The sequence below is a fragment of the Ornithorhynchus anatinus genome, chromosome 16, assembly GCF_004115215.2.
Source record: "Ornithorhynchus anatinus isolate Pmale09 chromosome 16, mOrnAna1.pri.v4, whole genome shotgun sequence".
Classification (NCBI taxonomy): Eukaryota; Metazoa; Chordata; class Mammalia; order Monotremata; family Ornithorhynchidae; genus Ornithorhynchus; species Ornithorhynchus anatinus.
Window position 1 is genome coordinate 44,638,081 of NC_041743.1, and position 17,401 is coordinate 44,655,481.

The 17,401-nt window shown below is 61.1% G+C and overlaps 2 protein-coding genes across 2 annotated transcripts; one reads left to right on the forward strand and one right to left on the reverse strand.

The window, feature by feature from the left end:
• The first annotated feature begins 4,132 nt into the window (after positions 1–4,132).
• On the forward strand, positions 4,133–12,619 carry NUDC (nuclear distribution C, dynein complex regulator). Its single transcript, XM_029080858.2, has 9 exons — positions 4,133–4,288; positions 8,317–8,394; positions 10,175–10,378; positions 10,467–10,547; positions 10,642–10,767; positions 10,860–11,054; positions 11,409–11,492; positions 11,644–11,762; positions 12,341–12,619. The coding sequence occupies exons 1-9, from the start codon at positions 4,208–4,210 to the stop codon at positions 12,390–12,392; spliced, it is 1,020 nt and encodes a 339-aa protein (XP_028936691.1). The 5' UTR covers positions 4,133–4,207; the 3' UTR covers positions 12,393–12,619.
• Positions 12,620–13,337: 718 nt separating this feature from the next.
• On the reverse strand, positions 13,338–16,840 carry KDF1 (keratinocyte differentiation factor 1; the record flags this gene model as incomplete). The annotated part of the gene is made up of 3 exons (XM_029080300.2): positions 13,338–13,896; positions 14,625–14,699; positions 15,913–16,840. Coding segments are annotated over 3 exons (1,086 nt in total), but the record flags the coding sequence as incomplete, so codon positions are not given.
• Between the last annotated feature and the right edge of the window lie 561 nt (positions 16,841–17,401).

The following is a 17,401-nucleotide window of genomic DNA, read 5'->3' on the forward strand; positions in this document are numbered from 1 at the left end:
GAGAACAAACAGCGGCGATTCTCGCGAGGGGTGGGCTGGGACGGCCACGCACAGACCTCCGTCCGGGGCTACCCTCGGCCCAGGTCAGGGATGGAGGCGTTCGAGGAGAGTCAGGGACGGGCTTAGCACATCCCCAAATGAGGGGAGGATAAAAGGGGATGTGGGCCGGGGACCGCCTCTTCAGGGAAGCCCTCCAGGCCTCTCTTTCTAGCCAGTTCACCCTCTTCCTTGAACCTCTGCCCTGCTCCTCTTCTCCCCTTCCGTGAACGGCCTCCCCAGTTTAGGCGAAATGCAAGAACCTCCTCTTGCGAGGTGGCTGAGAAGGTTCGGAGAGTTGATGTGGGCCGGGATCCAAGACCCGTCGATCATTCAGTCGATCCATGAGCGGTATTTATCGAATGCTCACTGGCTCCAGAGCACAGTACTGCGTGCTTGGGAGAATACAGTAGGTACATTCTTGCCCACAAGTATCTTACAGTCTAGACGGGGACAAAGACATTTAAAACAAACTACAAATAGGGGAAATGGGAGAGAATAAGGATGGGTATGTAAATGCCGTTTACTGTTGTATTCTCCCAAGGATTTAGTACAGCGCTCTGCACACTGTAAGTGCTCAGTAAATATGATTCGCTGATTGGCTGTTGTGGGGTAGACGATGAATATAAAGTGCTTAAGGGGTACAGTCCCCCTCTCGGGGTCACACCTGGAGAGTTTCCACTACTCTACCAGTCTCGACTACATGAAGGAGAGTCAGGCAGCGGAATATCCGTTCCATTCCCAGCCCGGGCAGTGGCTGGCGAGCGGAAGGCAATCTGCGACAAGTCAAAAATCCCCTGTGCCGGGCGGCGGCGACGTGGGAGAAGGGCAAAGATTCAAATTTACTGCGCGGAAGGAGGCAGTGGCGAACCACTTCTGGATTTTCACCAAGAAAACTCCACGGATACGCTACCGGAACGACTGCAGATAGAAGTGGGGCGTTCACGGAGGGATGTGTCCGGGGCGTCGCTGTGGGTCGAAGCGGCATAAGGCAAGGGGTACACGGTCAAGTGCGTAGATGATGCAGAAGAAAGGAAAATAGAGGAAATGAGGGCTCAGTCGGGGAAGGCCTCTTGGAGGGGGTGTGATTTTTAATATCAATTTTACTATTAATTTCCATTTTAAAGGTGGGAAGAGTGGCGGCCTGCCATCTATGAAGGAGGAGGGAGTTCCAGGCTGGAAGGGAGGACGTGGACAAGGGATCGGTGGTGAGATAGATGAGATCGAGGTACCGTGAGTTGGAAGAGCAAAGCTGGCGGGCTTGTCCACGTCTTCCCTCTGGCCTGGCACTCCCTCCTCAATAAATGCCAGGGGCGGGGACTGGGTCTGATTTAATTGCATTAAATCTAACCCAGTGCTTAGCACAGCGCTTGGCATGGAGTAAGCACTTAACCAACGTCACCGCGAGTGTTAGGTTTCCCCATATGATGGCGTGTTATAAATTAGGATCCTCTTAAGAACATCTGGAAAATAATAATTATATAAATTATATAAATATATAAAATTATAATTATGATTGTGGTACTTGTTTAGCGCTTACTATGTGCCAGGCACTGTTCTAGGCGCTGAGGTGGATATAAGCAATTCGGTTTGGACACAATCCCCGTCCTATGTGGTGCTTGCAGTCTCAAGCCCCATTTTACGGGTGAGGGCACAGAGAAGTGAAGTGATTTGCCCCAGGTCACACAGCAGACATGGATTAGAACCCATGACCTTCTGACTCCCAGGTGTATGCTCTATCCACTATGCCAGGCTGCTTCTCAAATGATATGAAGTTCCTTTACAATTGAGTTCTCTCTCTCTAATTAATTACGGTATTTGTTAAGCGCTTACTATGTGCCAGGCACTGTACTAGGTGCTGGGGTGAATACAAGCAAATCGGGTTGGACCCAGTCCCTGTCCCATGTGGGGCACACATTCTCAATCCCCATTTTACAGATGAGGTACCTGAGGCCCAGAAAAGTGAAGTGACTTGCCCTAGATCACAAGGCAGACAAGTGGCCGAGCCGGGATTAGAACCCATAATTTCCTGACTTCCAGGCCCGCACTCTATACACTACTCCATTCATTTATTCAATAGTATTTATTGAGTGCTTACTATGTGCAGAGCACTGTACTAAGTGTTTGGAATGGACAATTCGGCAACAGAGACGATCCCTGCCCGGTGACGGGCTCACAGTCTAATCCATGCTGCTTTTCATATACATACATATATATATATATGCATTCATTCATTCAATCATATTTATTGAGCACTTACTGTGTGCACAGCACTGTACTAGTCGCTTGGAATGGACAATTCGGCAACAGATAGAGACAATCCCTGCCCAGTAACGGGCTCACAGTCTCATGCTGTGTGATCTTGGGCCAGTCACTTCACTTCTCTGTCCCTCAGTTCCCTCATCATTTATCAGCTGTGTGACTGTGGGCAAGTCACTTCACTCCTCTGTGCCTCAGTTACCTCATCTGTAAAATGGGGATTAAGACTGGGAGCCTCATGAGGGACAACCTAATTACCCTGTATCTCACCCAGCGCTTAGAACAGTGCTCTGCACATAGTAAGCGCTTAACAAATACCAACATTAGTATTATTAAATTGGGGGATTAAGGCTGTCAGCCCCTTGTGGGACAAGGAACTGTGTCCCACCCCTTTATCTCGTGTCTACAAGATAGAGAAGCAGCGTGACTCAGTGGAAAGAGCCCGGGCTCGGGAGTCAGAGGTCGTGGGTTCCAATCCCGACTCTGCCACTTGTCAGCTGTGTGACCGTGGGCGAGTGACTTCACTTCTCTGGGCCTCAGTGACCTCATCTGGAAAATGGGGCTGAAGACTGTGAGCCTCACATGGGCCAACCTGATGACCCTGTATCTCCCCCAGTGCTTAGAACAGCGCTCTGCACGTAGTAAGCGCTTCACAAATACCAACATTATTTTTATTATTACACCTTTTAGACCGGGAGCCCGTCTTTGGGCGCTTAGAACAGCGCTCTGCGCATAGTGAGCCCGTCACTGGGCAGGGATGGTCTCTATCTGGTGCCTAATTGTCCATTCCAAGCTCTTAGTACAGTGCTCTGCACCTAGGTGCTCCGCACCTTCGACTCCCGGCTCTGCCACTTGTCAGCTGTGTGACCGTGGGCAAGTCACTTCACTTCTCTGGGCCTCAGTTCCCTCATCTGGAAAATGGGGATGAAGACTGGGAGCCTCACGTGGGACAACCTGATGACCCTGGATCTCCCCCAGCGCTTAGTGCAATGCTCTGCACATAGTGAGCCCGTCATTGGGCAGGGATGGTCTCTCTCTGGTGCCGAATTGTCCATTCCAAGCGCTCAGTACAGTGCTCTGCACCTAGTAAGCGCTTAATAATAATAATATTAATAATGATGTTGGTATTTGTTAAGCGCTTACTATGTATTAATATTAATAGTATTAATAGTATTCATAAATACTATTGAATAATAATAATGTTGGTACTTATTAAGCGCTTCCTAGGTGCAGAGCACTGTTCTAAGCGCTGGGGGAGATCCAGGGTAATCAAGTTGTCCCACGTGAGGCTCACAGTTAATCCCCATTTTCCAGATGAGGGAACTGAGGCCCAGAGAAGTGAAGTGACTTGCCCAGGGTCGCCCAGCTGACAAGTGGCAGGGCCGGGATTCGAACTCATGACCTCTGTCTCCCGAGCTCGCGCTCATTCCACTGCGCCACGCTGCATCTCTTGGTCGAACACCTACCAACCAACGTTATTATTATTATTACCCCAGCGCTTAGAACAGTGCCTGGCACCTACTAAAAGCTTAGCAACTATTATTTTTTGATTTTGATCCTGTCAGATTGTGAGGAGGGGGTTTGATCCCTCGCCCCCCGCCCCCGCTCTGGGCCTGGACTTTTCTGGAAGGCTCCAGCGAGGCCGCGGTAACCCTAGCAACGGCCGCCAAGCGCCCGACCGGCTTTCGCCCGCCGATTGGTCCGCGCCGCGGCCAATCGCCGGCGAGAGCGGGCGGCGTCCCGGCAGGCCATTGGCGGAGAGCGGCGAGGGGGCGGGGCCCGGGAGGGCAGCGCGGCGCATGCGCGTTGCCGGGTGGGCTGCGGAAGGAGGTGGAGGCGGAGGCCGGCGGGGAGCCGTTGGGGGTCAGGGGTCAGGGGTCAGAGGTCAGAGCGGGGGACCGGGCCCGGTGCGATGGGCGGGGAGCAGGAGGACGAGCGCTTCGACGGCATGTTGCTGGCCATGGCCCAGCAGCACGAGGGCGGTGTCCAAGAGGTAGCGGGGCCTCGTGGGGGGAGGGGGGGGCCCCAGGCCCACGTGCTCATTCCTTCGTCCAGTCCTATTTACTGAGCGCCCACTAGGTGCAGAGCGCTGGACTGGACGCTCGGGTTGGACGGTTCGGCACCGGACCGCCCCACCCCGCCGCCCAACGTCGGGCTCCAGGTCCCAAGGGTCCAGAGTATTTATTAATGCTATTACTATTAATGCTGTTAATGCACAGTAAGCGCGTACTGTTAATATTAACGCATAGTAAGCGCTTCACAAATACCCACATCATTATTATTAAGCGCTTGCTAGGTGCGGAGCACTGTACTAAGCGCTTGGAATGGACAATTCGGCCCCAGATGGAGACCAGCCCTGCCAAGCAAGGCTCCAGCAAGCGGTGGGACTTAGTGAGCGCCTCTCGGGGCTGGGAGGCAAAGCGCCTAGTACGGTGCCCAGCGCCCGGGGAGCGCTTAATAAGTCCGATCGAGTGAAGGAGGGCGGGGGTCCCTGCTTGGGCAAGTCGCTTCTCTGGGCCTCAGTTTCCCCAGCTGCAACACGGGGTTAATGATAATAGTGTTTATTAAGCGCTTACCGTGTACCAGGCACTGTACTGAGCGCTGCGAAGGATACAGGAATGCTGATGCGGGATGCTGAGAAGCAGCGTGGCTCAGTGGAAAGAGCCCGGGCTGGGGAGGCAGAGGTCACGGGTTCGAATCCCGGCTGCGCCTCTTGTCAGCTGGGTGACCGGGGACAAGTCACTCCTCAGTGACCTCATCTGGAAAATGGGGATGAAGACTGTGAGCCCCACGTGGGACCACCTGATGACCCTGCATCTCCCCCAGCGCTTAGAGCAGTGCGCTGCACATAGTAAGCACTTAACAGATACCCATATTATTATACAGGCCAATCGCGATGGGCAGAGCCCCACGTGGGGCTCACATTCTTTACCCCCATTTAACAGATGAGGTCACTGAGGCCCAGGGAAGTGACTTGCCCAAGGCCACACAGCAGATAGGTGGTGGAGTGGGGATTAGAAGCCATGACTTCCAGGCCTGTGCCCCATCCAGTACGCCCTGCCGCCTCAACACTGTGGGACAGGGGCTGTGTCCAGCTCGAGTTGCCCGTCTCCACCCCAGCGCTTAGTACAGTGCCTTGCACACGCTTAACAAATTCCAGAGTTGTTGTTATTATTGCTCAGCGCTTGGGAGAGGACGGTTGAACAAGAGTTTGGTAGGCAGGTGCCCTGCTTACAGTCTAGAGGGGGAGACAGACTTTAGTAGAAATGAATACGGATATGGATTTACTTGCTGGGGGGTGGATAAAGGGAGCAAATCAGGGTGATGCAGAAGGGTTCAAATCCCGCCTCTGCCACTTGGTTGCTGTGGGACCTTGGGCAAACCACTTATCTTGTCTGTGCCTCGGTTACTTCATCCGTAAAATGGCCATTAGGACCGGGCCCCATGCGTAAACTTGTTATGGGCAGGGAATGTCACTGTTTATTGTTGTGTTGTACTTTCTCAAGCGCTTAGTACAGTGCTCTGCACACAGTAAGTAAATACAGTTGAAGGAATGACTGAATGACAGGGATTGCGTCCAACCTGATTACCTTGCATCTCTCCTAGCACTTAGAGCAGTGCTTGGCACGTAATAATAATAATGTTGGTATTTTTTACTCAGTGCAGAGCTGGGGTAGATCCAGGGTGATCAAGTTGTCCCTCGTGAGGCTCACGGTCTTAATCCCCATTTTACAGATGAGGGAACTGAGGCACAGAGAAGTAGTAAGCACTGAAAGGCTATAACAGTAATAATAAAAGTAATAATAAGGGAGTGGGAGAAGAGGAAGTCAGGGCTTCATTGAGGGAGGCCTCTTGGAGGAGATGAGCCTTTAGTCAGGTTTTGAAGATGGGAGAGCGATCATCTTTCAGATACGAAGAGGCAAGACGTGGGGGAGAGGTTGGTGGCGAGATAGAGGAGACTGAGAGTGAGTAGGTTGGCATAGAGCCAGTCAGTTGTAGTTATATTTATCGAGCATATAACTGCATGCAGAATATTGTACCGAGCACGGGGGAGAGTACAAAATAACAGCGTTGGCAGGCACATTTCCTGCCCACGATGAACTTACAGTCTAGGCTGAGCTTGGAGTCTAGTTGATCCCCGCTGACGTTCCCACTTTCCTTTGCCCAAGAGCCTCCCTCCCACCCTCTGCAATTTGTACCCCTCCGGGTGCCCCGTCTTCCCTGCCCCCCAATCTCCCCGTTTGCCTCCGCACCAGAGTTCCCACCCTTTCTTCCGGGTCTCCCCCAGTCGGTCATGTCTTTTGAGCGTTTACTGGAAGCAGAGCACCGTCCTGAGCGCTTGGGAGAGTACAGTATGACGGTAGGCCCGTTCCCCGCCCGCACCCCGCTTACAGTCTGGAGGGGGAGAGAGATATTAATATGAATTAGTAAATGAAGGATGTGGACCTAAGTGCTTAATACAGTACCCTGCACGCAGGAAGCGCTCAGGAAATACTATTGATTGGTAAGTGCAATAGAAGCAGCGTGGCTCAGTGGAAAGAGCCTGGGCTTTGGAGTCCGAGGTCATGGGTTCAAATCCCAGCTCTGCCACTTGTCAGCTGTGTGACTTTGGGCAAGTCACTTAGCTTCTCGGTGCCTCAGTTACCTCATCTGTAAAATGGGGATTAAGACTGTGAGCCCCACGTGGGACAGCCTGATTCCCCTGTGTCTACCCCAGCGCTTAGAACAGTGCTCGGCACATAGTAAGCGCTTAACAAAACCCAACATTATTATTATTATGTGCTGCGGGTGGGGTGACCAAAAGTGCAAATGCAAAGGCGAACCAGAAAGGAGAGGGAATGAGGGGTCAGTCAGGGAAGGCCTCTTGGAGGAGATGTGGTTTTAATAAGACTTTGAAGATGGGGAGAGTGGTGGTCTGGCACATATGAAGGGGCAGGGAATTCCGGGCAAGAGGCGGGATGTGGGCGAAGAGTCAGGGGTGAGGTGGACGAGATGGCGGTTCGGTCAGTGGAGGAGCGAAGTGAGGTTGCTGGGTGGTTGTAGGAAATCAGCGAGGTAAGATAAGAGGGGCCAAACTGATTGAGGGCTTTAAAGCTAATGGAAAGGAGTTTCTGTTTGAGGTGGTTGGGCACCTCCCTTCCCTTTCGCCCGTCCCACCTAGGTCCCGCTAGACTTTAAGCTCAGTGTGGGCATGGAATGTGTCTGTTATAGCGTACTCTCAAGCGCTCTGCACACAGTAAGTGCTCATATTTATTGAATGAATGAAAAGTCCCCCCTTTTTCCCTGTCTTCCACTTGCCCCGTCAATTTCCCCTGCACTGGAGCCCACCACCCTTCCCCCCGGCCCGGTCTCTCGTGCCTCCTTTCTTCCTTCTTCTCCTGCCCCGGGTCTCCCTTTTAACCTGCCCACCACCCTCCCCTCAGATGCACCATTTCTCTCTGCTCGAAGTTGTCCGGTGCCTCCCGACCGCATCGTTTCCTCACCCTTCCCCTCTCTTTCCCCGTCAGTCCTCCCCGGGGAATTTCTGTGTCTCTTCCCCTCTCGGCCTCCGTCCGTCCGTCCTTCCCGCAGTCGACTGCTTGGTGAAGGGTTCGGGCCCCAGGTCCCCCGCTCACCTGTGGCCTACTCCGATTGGTACCCGAATGGGCCGGGAGTACGGGCACCCGTGGCCCGTGTGGCTTTGGCCAGGCTACCCAGGTTTGTCTCGCAGATGGCCGCCACGTGCTCCCGACCTCCTCTTTCCCAGCCCCCGGGATGGGCACCGACTCCCTGGCCCGCCTGAAGCCTGCCGTGTCCTTCAGAATGGGGCGAGGGGTGGGGGGCACTGCCCTGTGCCCCTGGGGGCGGGCTCAGCCATCCTTGTGTGGCCACGGCCCATTTTCTAGCCCTATCTCAGCGGGGCGGGGTGGGGTGCGGAAGGCCCCAAGCCCCCGTTTTCAGGTCCTTTCGGGGAGGGGGGGAAGGGAGACCTCATCCCCATGGCAACCCAGCCAATTAAGACAGCCCCTTCCTCTCTCCCAGCTTGTCAACACCTTCTTCAGCTTCCTGAGGCGTAAAACCGACTTCTTCGTCGGCGGAGAGGATGGGGTGGCCGAGAAGGTAAGGACGGTGGCGCGCCGCGCTCCCCTCCCTCCGAACCCCCCGCCTGGCAACCTGGTAGCCCAGCTAGGGCACCCAGAGCCCCCAGCCGGCTCTGCCCCTGCAAATCACAATCGGCCCAGACCCACTTCGGTGGCGCCGCCACCCCGGTACACGGGGCAGACCAGTCGGAGGTCGGAGCCCCTCCCCGCCGGTCACATCCTGCCCCACCCGGGGGGCATCTGAGGGATGCTTCCAGAGCCCCCGTAATCTGAGGCCCGGCCGACCCCTCGTCCTGAGCCACGGTGGCCGCGGAGGGAGGCCCGCCCGCCGGGGCCCCGCCCTGGGGCCCTTGGCCACCCAGACGGACTTGGAGAAGGAAGTGAGACGTGTCGCGCTTTTATCAGAGCCTGTCCGGGGCGCTGGGCGTGCCCCTCCTCAACGTGGTGGTGAGGCCAGGGGGCAGCTAGAGGGAACGCGGTGGGGACAGTGAACCCTCAGAGCAGGGGTGGGAGGAGGAGGCGGCGGCTCAACTCATAGAGGGCCGAAGGCTGGTGGGTCAGTGGGTGGGGAAGGGGCTTCCCTGCCCCTGGCGGGGTTGCCCGGGGTCATGCTGTGTGACCCTGCCCGGCCGGTGCCCGGTCCCCAGCCCGGTGTGGTGTGCCCTGGGGCCCGCTCCGATTCCTCAACCCGCCCGGCGTTGCCGTGGTAGTTTGGGGCTGGCCGCCCCTGCCGGGCGAAGGTCTGGGCACCCGCCTGTCCTGCCCGAGGGCTGGGACTCCTGGGGTACTGCTAGTCTGGTGGCGGGACGCGGGCAGCCCCCGGGGCGACCTCACCACCCCCGTCGCTCCCTCCTCCCTCCCTCCCCGCCCGTTCCTGCCGCCCAAAGTTCTCAGCGAGTGGAAGAGGAGCCAAGGTCCAGTGGCCCCGTGGTGCCGGCAGTAACGGCCGCTGCGGTTTCTGATCCGAGGACAAGAGGGAGGCCAGGACGTAGGCTGGGCCCGGAGACCCGGGCCCCTGAAGCGTTCACCCAGACCCCAGTCGCCCCTGGTCTCGACTGCTTTAGAGGGGTGCTCGCGGGGCAGGTGGCAGACGTGGTTTGGGGTGCCCGGACGAAGGGATTCTCTCCCCCCGGTAGGGGCTGTGCCGGGCGAGGTCACAGGTTCTGGGTGGGAGCCCGGAGGGTAGGCTTCGTCAAGGTGGGCGGTGCCAAGGAGACCCGACGCCCTCAGGCTCCGAATGGAACCTGCCGGAAACAAGCTCGGGTCCAACCTCGGGGGGGCTCTTGGGTGGTTCCCCGAGAGGAGCCTCCGGGTTGGGGGTGTGACGCTTCGTGGGCCGCGGGGAGGGGCGACGGGGTCTGAACCCCATGGTCCCGCGAGGCTTGAGTTCAAGTGCTCGGGGTTGGCGATCCAGCCCCCAGGGACTGCAGCTTCACGCTCCGTCCACCTTGGGACTTCCTCCCGGCTTTCTGCCCGGCGCGCAGTGTGGAGACCCACTCCTCGTGGGAGCTGGGCCGGGGTCAAGCTGGGATCTTGACCCTTCTGCCTCATTTTCCCCGGGGCGGGGGGCAGGCGAATAGGAGCACCCGAGCTCCGAGCCAGGACCAGGATCCAGGCCGAGGCCCTTCGGCCCTGCCCCGGACCAGCCAGGGGAGATGCCAAAAGGGAGGGCTGCTTGCCCACCGCAGCGGGTGGGGGTTGGGCGAGGGCCAGGATGGGGGCCGGAGAGAGGAGCGGGCGGTCCTCCCACCCGTCGGACCTGTCACTGACCGGCGTTCCCCCCGCTTCCCGTCTCTCAGCTGATCACAGAGACGTTCAGCCGGCACCAGCAGCTGGCCCAGAAGGCCCGGCAGGAGCAGCGGGCCCGGCAGGAGGCCGAGCGGCGCGAGAAGGCCGACCGGGCGGCCCGGCTGGCCAAGGAAGCCCAGCCCCAGCCCTCGGGGCCCCAGATCAAGGAACTGACGGACGAGGAGGCCGAGAGACTGCAGCTGGAGATCGACCAGGTGAGTCCGGCCGGCTGTTGGGCGGGGGGGTGGGGGTCGCCTCCGTGCCCGGCCCAGACCCGGTACCCGATGCCCACTGTCCCCACAGAGGAAAGGAGAAGAGAGGCGGGCGGCGGAAAAGGCCCCGGATCAGCCCCCCAACAGCAGCGCCAGCTCCCCGGCGCCGCAGGTGAGCGGGGTCCCCCCCGGGGGTTGGCGGGGGTGGGGAGGCCTTCGAGCCCGGGGAAGGGTCGGGGGGCCTCCCTGACCCAGTGTCCGCGTAGGAGGCGAAAGACGACGAGGAGGAGGAGGAGGAGGACGAGAAGGACAGAGGGAAACTAAAACCCAACGCGGGCAACGGGGCCGACCTCCCCAACTACCGCTGGACCCAGACCCTCTCAGAGCTGGATGTGAGTGGACCGGGGGTCGGTGGGGGGGTCACGCGGGGCCGGGGCCGGGCACGAGCCTCACCCCCTTCCTCCTCGCTCCATCCCTCACCCAGCTGGCCGTGCCCTTCCGGGTGAACTTCCGCCTGAAAGGGAAGGACGTGGTGGTGGACGTGCAGCGGCGGCGGCTGCGGGTGGGGCTGAAGGGGCAGTGCCCGCTCATCGACGGCGAGCTGTTCGGCGAGGTGAAGGTGGAGGAGAGTTCCTGGCTCATCGAGGACGGCCAGGTGGTCACCGTGCACCTGGAGAAGGTAATGGGAGGCCAGATGCCCCCTCGCCAGCACCGCGGGGCCTGGGGCAGATGGACCCTGAATTGGCCCCTCACTCCCCGGGACCAGTACGGCCTAGCGGATAGACCACGGGCCTGGAAGTCAGGTCATGGGTTCTAATCCTGGCTCCGCCACTTGTCTGCTCTGTGACCTTGGGCGAGTCACGTCACTTCTGTGGGCCTCAGTCACCTCACCTTTAAAATGGGATCGAGACCGTGAGCCCCGCGTGGGACGGGGACTGGGTCCGACCCGCTTTGCTGGTATCCACCCCGGCCCGTGGTACGGTGCCCGGCCCACGGTAAGCGCTTAACAAACAGCCCCGCCCGTTCTCCGCAGATCAACAAGATGGAGTGGTGGAGCAAGCTGGTGGCCACCGATCCCGACATCAACACCAAGAAGATCAACCCGGAGAACTCAAAGGTGGGCTGACTCGGTCGCGATCCCCTCCGGTCCCCAGCGGCCCCCTGCCTCCCGCGGGACCGGCCTTCGCCGCGGTCGGGTGGGCATCCCTGGCCGGAGCCCCCCGGGGTCCCAGCGGCCCCCTCAGCGGCGTCCGCCCTCTCGCCCCCAGCTGTCGGACCTGGACAGCGAGACGCGCAGCATGGTGGAGAAGATGATGTACGACCAGCGGCAGAAGTCCATGGGGTTGCCCACCTCGGATGAGCAGAAGAAACAGGACATCCTGAAGAAGTAAGTCGGGGGGGCCGGTGGCGGGGAGAGACAGAGCAGATGGCCCGGGGGCAGCCCGAGAACCTTCCTCTCCCTGCCCGCCGTCTCCCCCTCCCCCGCCGGTGCCTGGCACGCCCTAGAACCGGGAGGTTTTACAGCTTTACCGCCCGGCTGGGTGTGATGTCCCAGTTCTCCCTGGCCGAGGCCGCCCCGAGCGTCCGGTGCTGGCACAGAGGTAACTCCCGGGCACACCTCTACCTTCTGCCTCCTCCCGATTTCCTCTGCTTCCTCTCCTGCCCTGCCCAGAACAGGAGCAGGAAGGAAGCAAGGAGCTGTGCCAGCCCCTGCCATCTTGAGCAGAGGCCCATCGGGCCGGTTCAAGCGTCCCCGTAGCCGGGTCTGGTGTGGACCACGGGCCTTCCTCGCCCTCCCGTGTCCCAGCACGGGTCCCAGGCCGTCCCCCCGACGGGGCCGAGGTAGCCGGCGGCGCATCTAGGGTGGGCACGGGGTCGGGGCAGGGACTGAAGGCAGGCCGAGCACCCAGCAGGGCGTGGCGCCTGTCTTACTCTCTCCCTCTCCACCTCCTTCCTCTCTCCCAGGTTCATGGAGCAGCACCCAGAGATGGACTTTTCCAAGGCCAAATTCAACTGACATCTCTCCTCCCCCCCTCCACATGCGTGGGCTCCGGCTCAGCCGCCGCCGCCTCCGGCCCAGCGGGGCCCCAGGTGCCCGAGCCTCTGGGAATCAGGGCTGGGGGAGGGTTGCTTGCCCTCTGCCCGTGCCTCCGGCTGAGCGGTGGGGCGGAGCTCAGGCCCAGCCAGCTGTGGACCCTCCGGCCCTCTCGCCTGTTACCAAATTAAACTTTTAGTCTCGTCTCACCCGACTCCTCTCCCCGCTTCTCTGCCCCTTCAGGGTCAGCCAGAAGGGTGACAGGGTCAGAGGGACCAGCCCCACTCCCTTCACGCCCTGGGGCCGTCTGTGCCGGCTGCCCCGGGTCCCACCCGGGCTCGTATTCCTGCAAGCCAGACGGGAGAGCGGGCAGGAAGCGGATAGTGACCGCCGGCCCGGGGGCCGGTCTGCCCCGTCCAGATGGACGTAAGCAGGGGCGGGGAAAGGGCATTTTACAGGTGACTGAAACCCAGAGATGTGAAGCAACTTACCCTAGTTCACACAACAGACAAGTGGCGGAGCAGGAATTAGAACCCATGACCTCCTGGCACCCGTGCTCTATCCGCTCCACCCTGCTGCTGGCTCCTCCCCCTGGGGTTCCTTAGCCAGACTGGGGGCCTGGACTCTGGCCCTCACCCCTGGCCCTGCCACCTGCCGAGAGGGTTCCTCCGTCCGGTACCGCCTCCCCGTGGGAACAGGTAGGCCTGCCCGGCTCTGAGCATCCCCGAGGCAGCAGAGACCCCCCCCCGACCAGAGAGACGGGGAAGGGGTGGGCTGGCACAGGCCCCCGCCCCCGGCCGGACCACCGTGACACACCCCACGGGCACACCCAGAGAGGGGTTTTATTTTAATCTAAACATTTACATATATAAAAGGCACCAGAGAATCGAGCCCTGCCCTCCCCACCCCCCTCCCACCCGCCTCCCCTTCGGTGCCCGGCCCACTCTGCCCCAGAGGGAGAGGCTGTGAGCTCTGGGCAGCTTGGAGCCCAAGCTGTGCCCGCAGGATGGGAGGGCATCCCCGGGTCACCCGCCGCCCCTGCCGCGGCGGGCGAGGGCCGAGGACCAGGCTACCCGCCACGGGAGCCGGGGTGAAAGGCGGGGCAGGCTGGCGCCGCCCCCGCACCTCCCGCCGAGGCGGAGTGGCGTCTCTGCCCGCCGGCCGCTACGTACCCTGCAGTGGGTGGAGCGGTCCGTGGCCTCCCAGCCCAAAGTCACTTTCACCTCCCCGGGCCCGGGCAGCCTCCAGATGCCCCCGCTGGCCTAAGGCGCCCGGCGGCCTCTGTAAACGGCGGAGAACAGACCGGCCCGCCCGCCGCCGCGGGGCTGTAGGGAGCCAGAGGCCGCCTCCGGGGCGCCGACCGGGCCAAGGGGAGGGCGAGAAGGTCCGTAGGTCCCGGGGACCTAGCAGTAGCCCTGGAGCAGGGGCGTCCCTGAGGAGTCCGTCTCAGTGCCCTGGAAGGACGAGGTGTGGCTCATCTGGAAACCTGGGGGTTGGGGGGAAGAGGAGTGTGTCACCCACTACTACTACTGTTGGTATTTGCTAAGCGCTTACTATGGGCCGAGCACTGTTCTAAGCGCTGGGGGAGATACAGGGTCATCAGGCTGTCCCACGTGAGGCTCACAGTTAATCCCCATTTTAGGGATGAGGTCACTGACCCACTCACCCCCAATCACTGCTTCGGCCTAGCCTGTTGCCCGACCCCAGCCCCCTCTGCCAACGAAAGCCTCCCTTGGACCAATCCCAACATGACTGAGCCCCCACCCCCCAGACTTTCCTCTAATAATAGTAATTACAATATTTGTTAAGTGCTTACTACGTGCAGAGCACTGTTCTAAGCGCTGGGGTAGATAGAGGGTAATCAGGTTGTCCCACGTGAGGCTCACGGTTAATCCCCATTTTACAGATGAGGTAATCGAGGCACAGAGAAGTGAAGTGACTTGCCCACAGTCACACAGCTGACAAGCGGCAGAGCCGGGATTCAAACCCATGACCTCTGACTCCCAAGCCCGGGCTCTTTCCGCTGAGCCACGTTACTAGCTCTAGTCTCAAGACCACCCCTCACTCAGCCACCCTGGCTAGCCTGACACAGGAGGGGGCACCTCCTGGTTGCTCACAACCACCCCAGTGCTTAGGACAGCGCCTGGCCCTAGCGCTTAACAAATAGGCCAATTACCTTCCCACCGGCCCGCGTTCACCCCCAACCCCAGTTACCTGGCGCACTGAAGGGTCTCATGTTCCGGGCGATCGCGTCTGCCGTCGTCTCCTCCGATATCTGCACCGTCAGGTCTGAGGAAAGAGATGATGAGGCTCAGGGTGGGGATGGGCCCGGGGTCGGGGGGCTCAGACGGAGAGCTCCGATCCTCTCCCCCGCTGACCGGGTCCAGGGATAGCCCGGGACTCACCTCCCCGCCCCCCCATTCGCCGACACAACCAAGCAGGCCCTGTCGTAGGGGGTCAAGGGCCGAGGACGGCTCGGGGAACTGCTCCGGCCCTAGCAGATCCCGGATGGAGAGCGTAAACCTATGGGGGGGAGGCACCCCGGAACAGGAAATGGCCTCTTTGGCTACAACGGTAAACCGAGAGCTACCAAGTAGTGACCAAGATGGTCGGGGGGATGGAAAACCATCCGTACGGGAAGAGGTTCAGCGTGTGTGGTCCGCACGGACGTATCCCACAGCTCCGGCGCACTGGAGCTGGAAAAGGTAGCGGATACAAAACGGGCCCGGGATTCCGAAGGAGCCGGGGTCCGGCTCCACCATCTGTCTGCCGTGTGACACCGAGGGCACGTCACCTCGCTTCTCTGGGCCTCGGGTCCCTCATCTGTAAAATGTCCCACGTGGGACAGAGACTGTGGTCGCCGATATTATCTCGTATCTACGGTTAGAACAGTGGCTGGCACAGAGTAAGCGCTTGACCAATACCATAGAAACATATAAAAAAGGGCCAGGATCAAAATGGGGGCTAGTCACTGGGGGAGAGGCAGGGGTGTGGGACGGGCCCATCCCTAGCCACGAGGGTGGGTGTCCAGGCGGGCAAGGAGGCCGTTAGCCCAGCATTGGGCAGGGATGGTGTCCCTGTTGCCGAATTGTCCACTCCAAGCGCTTAGTCCAGTGCTCTGCACATGGCAAGCGCTCAATAAATACGACTGAATGAATCAGGAAGCTCTTAGCCCAGCGAGGGGAGCGCGGGCAGAGCCAGCCACCATTTCCACAGCGAGCTCGTTCTGGGCCAGGAACGTCTCTCGTAGTGTACTCTCCCAAGTGGTCAGTACAGCCCTCAGCGCATAGGAAGCGCTCAACTGACTGAATCCTCTAGGGCTGGACGGGCGGAGGCTGACACCAGCTGCTGGGGTCCAAGGCGACAGCCTGGCACGCCCCCGCAGCGGGCACGGCGAGGCGGCCCCGGCCCGGGGAGAGCCGGAGGACGAGGACCCCGGGGGGCCTGCCCGGGCCCGGGACACCGTGCCCACTCCCCTCCGCCCCTCCGGGGGACCGCCTACCATCCTGGCTGACGACCGAGCCCACCATGGTCTCGTGGCCGCTGTCGGGGGCGGCGCCGCGGCCGCCCCGGGGGTCGTGGGCGGGCGGGCGGGCGCGGCTCTTGCGGGTGCTGATGCGGATGATGCCCCGCACCAGGCGGCACTCGGCGTCCTGCTCGTCCAGGCGGTAGTCCTGCGTGATGCTGCTGATCAGGTCCGAGATCTTGTTGGTCTTCTCCAGGAAGACGGTGTCGGAGGTGCACTTGGCCAGCTCGTCGATCTGGTGGACGCTGAACAGCTCCGTCAGCTTCTTGAAGATGAGCACGTCGATCTCGCGGCTGGACATGGAGCCGCCGCCCAGCTCGTGCAGGTCCAGGTCGGACTCGTGGAAGGAGTAGTACTCCTCCGAGCTGCGGTGGCTGTCGCCCCCGGGTCCCCCGGCCCCCCAGCCCCCGCCGGCCGGGGAGCAGGGCAGGCTGCGGCGGGCCGGCGGCTCGGGCTCGGCCCGGGGGCTGCCCCGCTCGGGGTACACGGGGATGCCCTTCAGCTTCACGTCCGGGTAGCTGAAGCTGCTGCCCACGGCCGACTTCTTGGGGCGCTCCCCGTCCCGCTGGCGGGGGGAGGCGCGGGCGGGGCTGCGGGGCGGCGGCCCCCCGTTGGGCTCCTTGTCCCAGGCCCCCTGGCCCGGCCCGCCCTCGGGGGCGCCGGCCAAGGGCAGGCAGGCCCCGCAGCTGCGCAGGCAACCCCCGCAGCGCCGGTAACAGCCCCGGCAGCGGCGGAAGCAGAAGACGGTCTTGCAGAAGCGCCAGAGCCAGGGCCGGGAGAAGCAGCAGGCCGGCGGGTCCGCGCCCGCGGCCTCCGCCGAGCCCGAGATGAAGGTGATGGTCTCCGCCTCGCCGCCCGCCGGGCAGTCTCCGGGGCGGGCCCGGCGGGGGCCGGGGGGCGGCCCCGGCCGGACCTCGGGGGAAGCCTCCCCGGGGGATCCCGGGGCCGGGCCCCGGCCCGGGCGGCCCCACGGGGTGGCCCGGGCGGCCCCGGGCGCCGGGCGCGGGGGTCCTGGCCGCCTGCCCTGCATCCCTCACTGCATCGCGGGCGCCCGTCGGGGGACCTGCGGGGGTAAGGGAGGCCTGAGCCCCGGGACCGGCCCGCCCCCCTCGCCCCCACCCCGCCCCCCTCGGGCAGTTCGGCCTACCGGCGGCCTCGGGACGGGACCCGGACCCCGGCCTCCCTCCCTCCGTCTCTGATAATCGTCATAACTGTGGTCCGTGTTAAGCGCTTATTACGTGCCGGGCACTAGGCGAACCGTCGGGGTCGATACAGACGGATCGGGTTGGACGCGGTCCCCGTCCCACGTGGGGCTCACGCTCTCCATCCCCGTTTTCCAGACGAGGGGACTGAGGCCCAGAGGAGGGAAATGACTAGCCCGAGGTCACGCAGCAGACTAATGGTGGAGCCGGGATTAGAACCCACGACCTTCAGGCCCCGGGCTCCATCCACTCTGCTGTGCTGC

Excerpts from the sequence above, each read along its gene's own strand:
- NUDC (XM_029080858.2), top strand. The coding sequence starts at position 4,208 with ATGGGCGGGGAGCAGGAGGACGAGCGCTTCGACGGCATGTTGCTGGCC. Across the intron at positions 10,379-10,466 it reads TGCAGCTGGAGATCGACCAG|AGGAAAGGAGAAGAGAGGCG; the intron begins GTGAGTCCGGCC and ends CTGTCCCCACAG. Across the intron at positions 11,493-11,643 it reads TCAACCCGGAGAACTCAAAG|CTGTCGGACCTGGACAGCGA; the intron begins GTGGGCTGACTC and ends TCTCGCCCCCAG.